Here is a 13,476-nt window from a genome sequence, read left to right as displayed (position 1 = left end):
TTCCAATGTGTTTTTAAACTCCTTCATTTGAATCAATATTTATCATTTCAGGCCTTGAATTGCTAATCTCTACTGAACTAAAGATAAAAAGAGCTGTTAACTTGAAAACTACTCCTCCATGACATCATAAGATGGAACAGAGCACTTTTAGCTTTAGAGATGTAGATAGCCTCACAATAAAGGATTAGTCAAACCTGTGTGAATGAAGGTATGTTTCTGAGGTGGTAACAACATTATAACATGAAGCTGATGAGAAAGTATTTTTGTTTAATGTAGGACCTTTAAAATATATATTTGTTTCTTTTTTAGGAGGGACCCATATGACTATCCAAGACCCATCTCCAACGACCCAGGCTACTACGACCCAAATGTAACCAGGGAACGCCTACCTCTGCCCCAATCCTCCCACCAACCGGGCCCCTCCTCCAACCAGCGTTATCCTTCCTCCCCACACCAGAACCGCATTGACCAGAGGGGGCGCCAGCAGCAATACGAGCCTGCTAAGAGAGACGGCTACAGACAAGCTAGCCCGGGACGCTACATTGATGATCGCTATGAATACGCAGACAGGAGGCAGCCAGATCCACGGAGAAAGAATCCAGTTATAGGCGCAGTCTGAAGGTAGAATATTTAAAGCACAGTCAGGGACATTTAGGGTGAGTTGGAGAAATATAATAGAGTTTATCAATACACATGTGACACTGAATTAAACTCTTAGAAAAATGACAAACCGAGCTAGATGTTGTATTTTAAATTTGTTCCTAATTATCTAGACACAAGACTACATTTTGGACTTTGGGGTGTGTTGGGATCAGAAGTAAACCTGAACAAGACCAGAACTAAACCAGGACTAGACCAGGACTAAATCTGTACTAGACCAGAACTAGACCAAGACTAAACCTGTACTAAGCCTGTACTAGACCATAACTAAACCAGTGCTAGACTAGGACTAAACCAGGACTAAATCTGTACTAGACCAGGACTAAACCAGTGCTGGATTAGAACTAAACCAGTGCTAGTCCGGGACTACCTGTACTAGATCAGGACTAAGCCTGTATTAGACCAGAACTAAATCAGTGCTAGACCAGATCTAAGCCTGCATTAAACCAAGACTAAACCTGTACTAGACCAGAAGTAAACCAGAGCTATCCCAGGACTAAGCCTGAACTAGACCAGAACTAAACCAGGGCTAGACCAGGGCTAAACCTGTACTAGACAAGGACTAAAAATCAAATCTGGACTAAATCTGGACTAAATTAGGACTAAATTAGGATTAAACCTGCACTAGACTAGGACTAGACCAGAACTCAACCTGGACTAGAAAAGGACTAGAACAGGATCAAACGAGGCCATGGTCCAGATGTGAATGAAATCTAAAAGACACTGAAAATGGAACAAAAACAGATCGATGTTACAATTTTTCAAAGCATCTTTTCCCTAAAACAGTACTTTTTCTGAACTATAAACTTTACCATTTCAGTAAGACCAGTTGGAAGAAATTCAATTCAAATGACATTGCATAGCTAAAGGTCCACTATGTAACTTTTCTGGTGAGGGGTCCAGTGGCTGGAAATTGAATTGTTTTTCCTGGGATGTTCCACACTATGACCCCTCTCACTGTAGGAATGTATGTTCACCAAGGTATTTTTTTGCAATAACAGCTTGACATAAATTTAACGCCATACGGTGGAATATTCCAGTCAAAGCAATACATTCCTAATTCCCTACAGTATAAAAATTACACAGTGCATCTTTAAAAGTTTCTCCAAATTTTCCGTAAACTGCCAGTTTCAAAAGCCTATAATACTGTTATTCCAATGCATTGTAAATAACTATAAGAGAATAGAGACTGTTATTCCCCAATCTGAGAGCAGAATTACAAACACTCATACACGTCATGCAGTACTACATGTAATACTATTGATTTTTTAATTCTTTAAATGTGTTCATTTGAAGTTAAGTATAAACCCAACATTTATGTTAACAGCACATTTAAGTGCTAAAAAGCCTGGGAAAACAGATGAGTGTAGAGACCCATGGAGGAACTGATCAGAGTGAAATATTTCATTTTATTATTATTATATATTACAGCGATGCAGGATTTGATCAGTGTTATCCTCAAAATAAACCTCTCTCTCATTGTGAACTCTATTTAACTTAAATGAAGGCAAACTAAGGTTTCAACTGACAGACAACATTTTTAACAGTTTCCGATTAGTAAAATAATATAATCAAGCTAACGACTAGCATGCAAATTTGGTACGACTCAAATTGGGGAATGATAGGGACTTTTGTCGTTAGATTGAAGTTAATATATTTTTTACATTGAGCACTGATAATGTACATATCTTTACAATTTATTAATTTAACATAGATTATCAAAATAGATAATTTAGTGGAAGCCATATTTTGTACTGTAAAGTCAAATCCGGGTTGGAAGGCCTTGCTGAGTTTGCAGAGAGGAAGCAGACACGTTCCTGTCACAACATACAACCAGGAAGTAGACACAGGAAGTAGAAGATGACAAACAGGAAGCAGGAAGTAGTATGCCCAACTTCAAAGCCTCCATTTGTCCTTGATGTTAAATCCCTCCTGTGTGTTTTTGACATTTTTATTACGTATAAATTGATAATATATTTGTCAACGCTTTTTGTGTGGTGTTTGAATAAAACCTGTATATTGTATAAACTATGAAACTTATACTGCTACTGTAGCCAATGTGTTCTTGGGGTTCGGATTTGCCATGTGTCTGTTGCATGTTTTTTACACATTTTTTGCATTAAATATTAAGACCTCTACTTTGTTCTAGGTTTATTTGCTTTTACCCCTTATTTATTACATGTTAATCAGAATCCTTTTATTGCCATTATTTGTGAACACAGTTCACAAACTAGGAACTTATTTTGGTGATAAAGTGCAACATAAAACACACTGAATAAATACAAATACAAATAAGGGCATGCACGAAGTTAAAAAAGATATGCTTAAAAATAAAATAAAATACTTAAAGGTAGAAAATATATACAACAACAGCATCAGAACAACAGTGCAAACATGACTTATTGAAGTGACCGGTGTTATAAAGTGTCCAGGACCTGTACCAGGTTTTTTCTCCATGCATTTGAGCAAAATGTGTATTGTCCCAGTACAGATATATTGTATAAGCAGCTCTTGAGGTTAAAATAAGTCAGCTGTGTACTGCCTGCATGTCATCTGTGTGGTCTCTGAATCTTATGAAAAGTGCTTATAAATTCATCGTGATGAATAATTAGAATGCTCTGAATGCATAAGGTAAGTGAGGAATAACTTTGGACTGCTGCAAAATGTTGAAAATGAGCTAGTTATGTTTTTCACGACCGTAAAAATCAGGTACAATGCCTTAAAGTCATGATTCATCTATTTGAAGATTAATTGCTTGGGTCTTGAGATAGATTTGCCCTATAAGATGACTGATAAGGAGAGCCTGCGTTTTGATAACAGCTTATTAATTCCTGACAATTAGCGTCCAGGAAATCTCAGCTAGAAAATGATTACTCGCCAATTTGTGCATTTAAATGAAGATGGTGGACAGATTTAGACTTAAAATGTGAATAATTAGTATGGAAAGAGTTCTGTTTAAAGGTGCTTTACCCGATTTTTACTGTCTTAAAACCGTGAAAAACTGAACAAGTTCATTTTAAGCAGTTTGCAGTGGTCCAAAGCTATTTCTCACTTATCTTATGCATTCAGAGCATCCTAATTATTCACCACAATGAGTTTATAAGCAACTTTCAGAGACCAGAGCAGAGCTAACAACAACTAGCACGCTAAAGCTAGCTGTCCCACTCCCCCTGTGGAGTGTAACTCTTTCAGATGCCCTGATGACAGCTGGACCCTCTCCTCCTCCCCACCTGGCTCTCCTCCTCCTCGCCCGGCTCTCCTCCTCCTCGCCCGGCTCTCCTTCTGCTCGCCTGGTCTTCCTCCTCCTCGCCTGGCCCTCCTCCGCCCCCCTCCCTCCTCCTCGCCTGGCCGATTTTTCTTTTTTTGTCTGATTTCCTGTTGTTTGATTTTTCCTGTTTGTGTTTGATTTTTCCTGTTTGTTTTTGTGTGTAGGCAGCACGGTGGCTGAGTGGCAACATTCATGCCTCACAGCAAGAAGGTTGGTTCGATCCCTGGGTCGCCCAGGCCTTTCTGTGTGGAGTTTTTCATGTTTCTCCCCGTGTCTGGATGGGTTTCCCCATCAACCAAAACATGAACGCCCTTGGAGACAACTGTTGTTGTGATTTTGGGCGTTACAAAAATAAATGAATTGAATTAAAATGCACTTCCTGATTCTCTGACAATAAAACGCTTTATAACTGGATGTAGACAGAACACAGCACATTTATTTTGACCTGAAGAGCTGCTTATGCAATTTTTCTGTACTGGGACATGACACATGGGGAAAGGCGAGATAACCCTTTAATTAGCAACCAGAAGAGTAGACGCCTAGCTTGTTGATCGCTATCAGAATAGGAGCAGATAAAAAATGGCTCCCTCATTAGATTTTGTCATTTTTAGACAAAACTTTGTGCTAAAAATTTATATAAGAGGGATGTGGGTGTACAATGGACTAAGCTGTACAAACAGGTGGAGGAAAGAGTGTCTGTGGCTTATCCTGTGGTGACAAATGACCAGAAAACCCCCTGATGTTTAAATGGATGTTCAGCTCTTGTTGGGGGTATGTTACAGTGTTTAAAGCTACATTATGACATTTTTCTAGTCGAGTGGTCTGACAATTTCTTGTCTCCATGGAGATGTTACTGATTTGCCTGCATGTTTCGCAGTAATGGCTTTAAACATATCTATCTCCAGAGACAACCATATGACGCCACCAGACCAAGTTATAGGTCAGATCTGTGAATAGGCGACTCCTCTCTCGGTAAGAATGCATGTTTTTCTAGTTATTTTTGATCCATGAAAACAGCTGTAATTGAATAAATGCAAGATAAATTGGTTTCATGTCATACTGTGGAACTTCCCAGCAGATAAACAGTTGTGCCCTTTAAATATTATGTATTTAGTTCACAATTATAGCAATGCATGCACGCACACAGTATTAAGTCACGCTCCGGGGATGGTCTGATTCCAAAAAGCAGTATTGAACTCCTCTGCTCTCAAGCATGTTTGAAATAAATAAGTCGTTTTTGTCTTGTAAGTTTTTAATCATGATCTCCTTTTTACAAAACTAATTAAAGGGGCTGTACCTGACTCTCCCCATCTATTTGAGCAAAATGTGTCTTGCCTAAGGAGAGATACATTGAGCAGCTCTTGAGGTCAAAATAAGTCCACTGTATGCTGAGTGAAAGTTGTGGAATGTGCTTACAAACTCATTGTGGTGACCGATTAGGATGTTCAGAATGCATAAGGCAGGCATGTCCAAACTATGGTCCGGGGACCAAATGTGGACCTCAGACAAGCTTTTCTTGCCCTTCAGGCTTCCAGTTGGTGCACATTACCTAAAGGACTACTTCTACAGCAGGTTTCTGAAAGTCTCCCACCATAAAGCCAATGTTAAATATTAGACGTCAGCTATTGAGGATCTAAGCATGAATGAAGGTCTCGTAGCCCAGTCGAACCTGTTCTAATTGCACAGAACTATTCACTGCACTGATAGCAGTCCATGGCTCCCGATCAGTTCTCCGCTTCTTCTGTGTTTTGATTTATTGCCACTGATGAAGAAAATTTGGACACCCTTGGTATAAGGTAAATGAGGAGTAACTGCAAACTGTTTAAAATAAACTAATTCTGTTTTTCATTTTCTGAGATGGTAAAAATCAGGTACAGCACCTTTAACTTAGTTATTTGACACATAGTGTATTGAAAACTTGCTGAACGAAACATGTTTTTTACCCATCCATCCATCCATCTTCTTCCGCTTTATCCGGGGCCGGGTCGCGGGGGCAGCAGTCTAAGCAGGGACTCCCAGACTTCCCTCACCCCGGACACGTCCTCCAGCTCCTCCGGTGGGACCCCAAGGCGTTCCCAGGCCAGCCGAGAGACATAGTCCCTCCAGCGTGTCCTGGGTCTTCCCCGGGGCCTCCTCCCGGTGTGACATGCCCAGAACACCTCCCTAGGGAGGCGTCCAGGAGGCATCCTGAGCAGATGCCCGAGCCACCTCAGCTGGTTCCTCTCAACGTGTAGGAGCAGCGGCTCTACTCCGAGCTCCTCCCGTGTGACCGAGCTCCTCACCCTATCCCTAAGGGTGCCCCCGGCCACTCTGCGGAGGAAGCCCATTTCGGCCGCTTGTATCCGCGATCTTGTCCTTTCGGTCATTACCCAGAGCTCATGACCATAGGTGAGGGTAGGAACGTAGATTGACCGGTAAATCGAGAGCTTCGCCTTCCGGCTCAGCTCCTTCTTTACCACAACTGAACAAGACCCCGAGATACTTGAACTCCTCCACTTGGGGCAGAGACTCACCACCCACCCGGAGAGAGCAAACCACCTTTTTCCGGTCGAGAACCATGGCCTCGGATAACAAATAAAGCTCATTTCAAGCAGCATGTGACTGTTATAAACTACAGCTGTTATTCAGACATAAATAAACCACATCATTATCATGTTTAATTGAGTCCAGAGAAACACTAGAATCACTTACGGACAAGAATTTTTGGAAAGTATTCATGGAAAATGACAACAATTAGTTTTTAACCTCCTAAGACCCGAGCTCTTGCATGACATGCTTTATTAATTTCTCTTTGTTATTTAGGCTGACTGGGACCTGATGAGTGTAAAAACAAAGAATTATCTTTTTACATTATGGAGTTTCAGAGAAAAGTGATAAAATGAATGTCCTCATATGTGGACATTTTAATAAGTTTGATAAAATGTTTGAATAATGATTTGCAAAAAAATATTTACTAAGCAATAATTGTCTTGAATGTAAAAACAAAATGAGAAACAACAATTGTGCCTCTTGGAACAATGTGTCCCTGAAGTGCTGCTGACAGGTGCAGGAAGACATGTGCCTTCACAAAAAAAAAAAAAAAAAAAAAAAAGAAGTAATATTCTGAACCTTCTAAACTATTAAAAATATTTCATGTGGACGCCAGGTTCTAGGAGGTTAAGGCAGATCCCAGATCTGCTCCGGAGACACAAACGGGAAGATCTGCTTTTGCTTTCCTAAAAATTATTGTAGTTATTATTGTAATTATTGTTTTAAAAATGATGTAATTTTTTAATGTGTTTTTTTTTTTTTTTAACTTATTTCATTTTTCACATGATATTTGAATATTACTGCTACTACCACAATTTCAGCTACTAGTATACAGCTACTATATTACTACTTCTACAATGGCTGCTATGTATAACTATTAATACTATTACTATTCTACTTGTACTCTTCCTTTACTACTACCACAACTGCTCTACAGTCCCTTGGGGACAAATAAAGTTATTTGAATTGATCTGATACTACTACAGCTGCTGCTACTACTACTACAAACTATTACCACAACCACTACTACAACATACCACTACTACTACTACATACTACTACTACTAACAATGCCTTACACTTGCACTTTACAGGCTACTACTACTACTACTACTAAAATTACTACTACTACTTCCACAACAACATACTACTACATACTACTACTACTACATACCACCTTCTAGGTCCATAACTACTATACATTACCACTATTACTAGTCCCAGACAATTACTAAAATGTATTGATAAGTCTTCTGTGGTTTTCTAATTATTGAGTAAATTATTTTACTGTATTTGTTCCTTATCACTTTAATTGCATCCAGAATACAACTAAATCTACTAAATACTCCAATCAAATGAATTGTATTTTGCATATTAGATTAACTAAAGCTTTTCTTGACTTCCTTCCATTACTTCAACGACTTTTTCTCATTCAAAAGAGATAACATTTTGGTTTAAATTCATAATCACTATAGGGCCTCACAGAGACTCAGTGTGATGTGTAACCATGGATTTTAACTAGGACTTAACCAGGACTAAACTAGAACTAAACCAAGATTAGAATCCAGGACCGTATAAGGACCGAACCAGAGCTGAAGGAGGACTAAACCAAGACAAACCAAAACTAAACCAAGACTAAAAGCCTTCACCAACTAGATTTTGAAAAACAACACGAAGCAAAAAATGAAGACGCAAGTTACCAAGTTTTAATAGTGACAAATAACTAAACAGATTCTAAACTAAATGTTTTTATTTAAAAAAATTCTATCACAGGGCATTGTTTGCTTGCATACAAAATCAGGCACACACTTTAGCCAATGCATCCTTGTACCATCTCCCAAAATCCCTCCTCCTCCTCTCTCATCTCTCTTCCTCCTCCCCTTCTCTTCCTCTACCCCTTTCCTCCATTGTCAATTCCCTAGCTACGTAGCATTAGCATTAGCCATTCCTCCCGCGCCCCTGTCTCTCACCTGTTAGCTTGTTAGCATGTGTCAATCAAACGAATCCACTCCAGGGAGAACACAGTGGAGTGTAGCCACATTTATCTTTCCAAAACAGGCTGAGAAAAGAAGAGAGGGCACCGAGCAGGGGACCAAGGGTTAACTGGAGAATTGGGTTTAATCGTAGCACTAATTACAAAGTTATTTTAAATTCTAGCTAGCTATTTGAAAAATTGGTGTAACTGGATTTTATGTTTTATGTTGTCCAATATGTTTGAAGTAGTCAGATCTCATTTAGCTTTACCACTTGTCATTAAAGCCCCACCGTGAAACTTTTTAGGGGAAAAATAGACTAAGGTATGTGTATGTATGTGAAGAAAAAAAAAACGAACTCTGAGCAAGCTTGCAAACCTCCTCATTTGCCTCCTGCTTATTTCCATGGAAATGTTGTTCCTTTGGTTATAATATTCCACAGTATGGCACACAACATATCTATCTCTGGAGAATGTTCTAAAAGTATGGTTTTAACTTTCTGTTTCCATGAAATCATGCAGGTCACGTGCCACCTCAATTGCTTTAATGTAAATTTGAATGTATTTTGAAACATTTTTTTCCCCAAAGTATTATCCCATTTTGAAAAAGACTGACTTTTGATGAAATACTAAATGTCACAAAAATGTATGAAAATGCCACAGAGCCAGCGTTTGAAAATCCAACTTCACTTTTATGTCATTTACACAGATATAGATCTGTTATTTATATATATTTACACAGATCTAGATCTATATCAAAATATGACATTGTCAAAATCTACTGGGTGTAACTTCCTTCTTTTACAGAGCCTGAAGCAAAGACAATTCTACTCCTTTATGGAGGGCTGGAGATGGTGATCTCATCCCTCCATCATCTAGGCTCTTTCTCTTCATCCCTCTATCATCCAGTCTGTCTCTCTTCATCTCTCCATCATTTAGTCTTTCTCTTCATCCCACCATCATTCAGTCTCTTTCTCTCTTCATCCCTCATCATCCAGTCTCTCTTCATCCCTCCATCATCCAGTCTCTCTTCATCCCTCTATCATCCAGTCTCTCTTTTCATCCCTCCATCATTCAGTCTCTCTTCATCCCTCCATCATCCAGTCTCTCTCATCATCCCTCCATCATTCAGTCTCTCTTCATCCCTCCATCACCCAGTCTCTCTTCATCCCTCTATCATCCAGTCTCTCTTTTCATCCCTCCATCATTCAGTCTCTCTTCATCCCTCCATCATCCAGTCTCTCTCTTCATCTCTCCATCATTCAGTCTCTCTTCATTCCTCCATCATCCAGTCTCTCTCATCATCCCTCCATCATTCAGTCTCTCTTCATCCCTCCATCATCCAGTCTCTCTCTTCATTTCTCTATCATTCAGTCTCACTTCATCCCTCCACCATCCAGTCTCTCTTCATCCCCCTACCATTCCGTCTCTCTTTATCCCTCCATCATCCAGTCTCTCTTCATCCCTCTATCATCCAGTCTCTCTCTTCATCCCTTCATCATCCAGTCTCTCTTCATCCCTCCATCATCCAGTCTCTCTCTTCATCTCTCCATCATTCAGTCTCTCTTCATCCCTCCATCATCCAGTCTCTCTCGTCATCCCTCCATCATTCAGTCTCTCTTCATCCCTCCATCATCCAGTCTCTCTCTTCATCTCTCCATCATTCAGTCTCACTTCATCCCTCCATCATCCAGTCTCTCTTCCTCCCTCCATCATCCAGTCTCTCTTCATCCCTCTACCATTCCGTCTCTCTTTATCCCTCCATCATCCAGTCTCTCTTCATCCCTCCATCATCCAGTCTCTCTTGTCATCCCTCCATCATCCAGTCTCTCTTCATCCCTCTATCATCCAGTCTCTCTCTTCATCCCTTCATCATCCAGTCTCTCTTCATCCCTCCATCATCCAGTCACTCTCTTCATCTCTCCATCATTCAGTCTCACATCATCCCTCCATCATCCAGTCTCTCTTCCTCCCTCCATCATCCAGTCTCTTTTGTCATCCCTCCATCATTCAGTCTCTCTTCATCCCTCTATCATCCAGTCTCTCTCTTCATCCCTTCATCATCCAGTCTCTCTTCATCCCTCCATCATCCAGTCACTCTCTTCATCTCTCCATCATCCAGTCTCTCTTCATCCCTCTACCATTCCGTCTCTCTTTATCCCTCCATCATCCAGTCTCTCTTCATCCCTCTATCATCCAGTCTCTCTTCATCCCTTCATCATCCAGTCTCTCTTCATCCCTCCATCATCCAATCTCTCTCTTCATCTCTCCATCATTCTCTCCATGTCTCTCTCCTCTCTCCTGATAAATGAACCATGAGCCAGTGGGGCAGGTGAAGGGCATGCTAACATTAGCGTTAATCCATATGACGCGTTGGCTAGTACCGATTTGACTGTGTGAGACCTCAGGAGGGTTCACTGCAAAATGCACTTACCTCAGTTTATTCACAAAACATTTAAAACTGTTCAGACAATCTACTTTTATGTTAATTGGTTTAGCAATTTAAAGTATTGTAAATTTATTTCAAATCTCCAGGCTGTTCCATGTTATGATGAAACTGGTATGCTGTTTTTGTTTTGTTTGTTTGTTTGTTTGTTTGTTTTGCCCTTTAGCAATTGTTAGATTTGTCCTGTAATCCTCAAAATGGTGTCCATAACAGAAAAAGGTGATTCACTTTAACTCCACTGGCAGAACAGCTAAATTAAAGTAAATAATCCAAACTGGAAAAATTAAAGTATTTAATGGAACTGGCCTTTTGCAGGGTACCACAGATCTTGGGGGCATTTCTTTCTAATGAACTGCACAATTAAATGAGGAATCTACTCTCTTCTGTCTTTTTTTGCACTCTCTTTCCTCTTCCTCCTCTCTCTCCTTTCCCTCTCTCTCTCTCTTCTTGCTTTCCCTCTCTCCTCATCTCTTTCTTTGTCACTTTTTTCTCCCTTCTCTCCTTCTGTCTTCTCTCTCCTTCCCCCACTCTCTCTCTCGCCTCTTCCTCCTCTCTCTCCTTTCCCTCTCTCTCTTTTCTTGCTTTCTCTGTCTCTTTCTCTGTCTCTCTTCTCTCCCTCCTGTCCTTCTCTGTCTTCTCTTTCTCCCTCTCTCCTCTTCCTCCTTTCCCTCTGTCTTTTCTCTCTTTCCCTCTCTCCTCTTCTTCTCTGTCTTCTCTCTTTCTCCCTCTCTCTCTGTCTCTCTCCCTCCGTCTTTGCTTCTCTCCTACTCTATCTCTCTCTCCCACACTCCCTCTTTCTCTCTTTCTCTCTTCTCTGTCGTAGCGTATTTAAATGCATGGCAGTAGGTGAAGGACAGGAGGACATGGAGCTAATGCGCTGCAGTGCTTTTATAATGAAGACACAGAGCAGGACACAGGGCACGGGTCAAACATGGGCTCTTATTTATGTAACGTATAAAATTTCCAAACTTCTGCTCCACAAATGTTGAACCTTCTCATCATTAGTTTGGGATTGGCTAAAGTCCGTTCAGCTGATGACAATCACATCTTTCGGGTTGAATAATGGCTCCACTTTCTGAAGCTATACTGAAAAGAATCATTTGACTTTTGTTTATTTAAACTGACAGAGAAGACACTGAACTTTGTGACAGATATTAACTATATACCAGGTCGACACATTTGCAATCTGCAAATTCCACCTGAGAATTTTGACCTGTCTCCAGTTCAGACTAAACTCTCACCATTCACTTTTACATATTTATATTTAGTCTAAAACCTGAGATTCTTGACTCTGTTATCTTGGCCTTGACTTTTCAAATGAAGCATGGCGCCCCAAGTCTATCCTTCCAATAATATCATATACACTAGTTGAAGAAGTATACTATTTTGTTACTTAAGTAAAAGTACAGATATCAGAGCAAAAAAACGGGTAAAGTATAAGTATCACATGAAAAAAAAACAACAACTTTCAGTCGAGTTAAAAAAAGTAGTGGAGCAGAAAGTACAGTCTGGGGACCAGACTGATATCCCCCTGTATGAAAAACTACAGAGAGATCTCAGTCTAAGGCATAGATTCTGTATACTTGCTATTTCAACAGCTATTTTCCCAGATTTTTGCCAGATTTTTCCCTGATCTTTGTGCCACAGGTTAAAGCTCTTTTCAAGCAGGATTTGAAACACATTACGAACATCCTGATGACAGACCCCCTCCCCTCTTTGAATATAATGGACGGATGGAGCGGGAGCCGTTTCATTGTTGGCTGCGACGATGTCATCAGCTTTTAAGGAGGGTTACCGTGCCAACCGCATCGCCGGGGGTTGTCATGGTGACGGTCGCCGGATCCGGGTGATGGAGAAGAAATAGGAGGGTCTTGATCCCCTCTTTCTCTCTCCTCTCTCTTTTCCTGTCTCTTTTTCTGATTCTCCTCTCTCTCTCTCTCTCTCTCTCGCTCTCTCCCTCTCCCCCCTCTCTCTCTCTCCCTCTTTCTCTGACTCTCCCCTCTCTCTCTCTGTCCTTCCATCTCTCCCTCTCTCTGTCTCTCTCTCTTTCTGTCTCCCCCTCTCTCTTTCTGTCTCTCCCCTCTCCCTCTATCTCTCGCTCTTTCCCTCTCTCCTTCTCTGACTCTCCCCCTCTCTTTCTCCCTCTCCCCCTCTCTCTCTGTCTTTCTTTCCCTCTCTCCTTCTCTGACTCTCCCCTCTCCCTCTCTCTCTGTCTCTCACCGTCTCTCTCTCTCTCTGACCCCACTCTCTCTCTCTCTCTTTCTGTCTCTCCCCTCTCTCTCTCTTTCCGTATCTCTCTGACTTACCGCTCGCTCTCTCCCCCTTCTCTCTTTCCTTCTTTCTCTGACTCTCCCCTCTCTCTCTCTTTTGTCTCTCCCCTATCCCTCAGTCTCTCGCTCTTTGCCTCTCTCCATCTCTGACTCTCCCCTTTCTCTCTCTCTTTCCTCTCTCTCGCTGACTCTCCCCTCTCTCTCTGACCCCCCTCTCCCCTCTCTCTCCCCTCTCTCTCGCTTTTCCTCTCTCCTTCTCTGACTCTCCCCTCTCTCTCTCTGACTCGCCACTCCCTCTCTCTCTGTCTCGCTCTCTCCACTCTCTTTCCCT

The 13,476-nt window shown here is 41.1% G+C and overlaps 1 protein-coding gene across 1 annotated transcript in view; it reads left to right on the top strand.

Moving 5' to 3' along the window:
- LOC117381323 (partitioning defective 3 homolog B-like) overlaps positions 1–2,787 on the top strand; it is a 235,094-nt gene extending 232,307 nt beyond the window's left edge. The window contains exon 22 of the mRNA XM_033978278.2: positions 310–2,787. Coding sequence (XP_033834169.2) covers positions 310–619 — 310 coding nt within the window. The 3' untranslated portion in view covers positions 620–2,787. The remainder of the gene's footprint in view (positions 1–309) is intronic.
- The last annotated feature ends 10,689 nt before the right edge of the window (positions 2,788–13,476 follow it).

This window comes from Periophthalmus magnuspinnatus, chromosome 2, assembly GCF_009829125.3.
Source record: "Periophthalmus magnuspinnatus isolate fPerMag1 chromosome 2, fPerMag1.2.pri, whole genome shotgun sequence".
Lineage (NCBI taxonomy): Eukaryota > Metazoa > Chordata > Actinopteri > Gobiiformes > Gobiidae > Periophthalmus > Periophthalmus magnuspinnatus.
The sequence above is the reverse complement of the archived record's forward strand: the minus strand, read 5'-3'. Positions and strand labels throughout refer to the sequence as shown.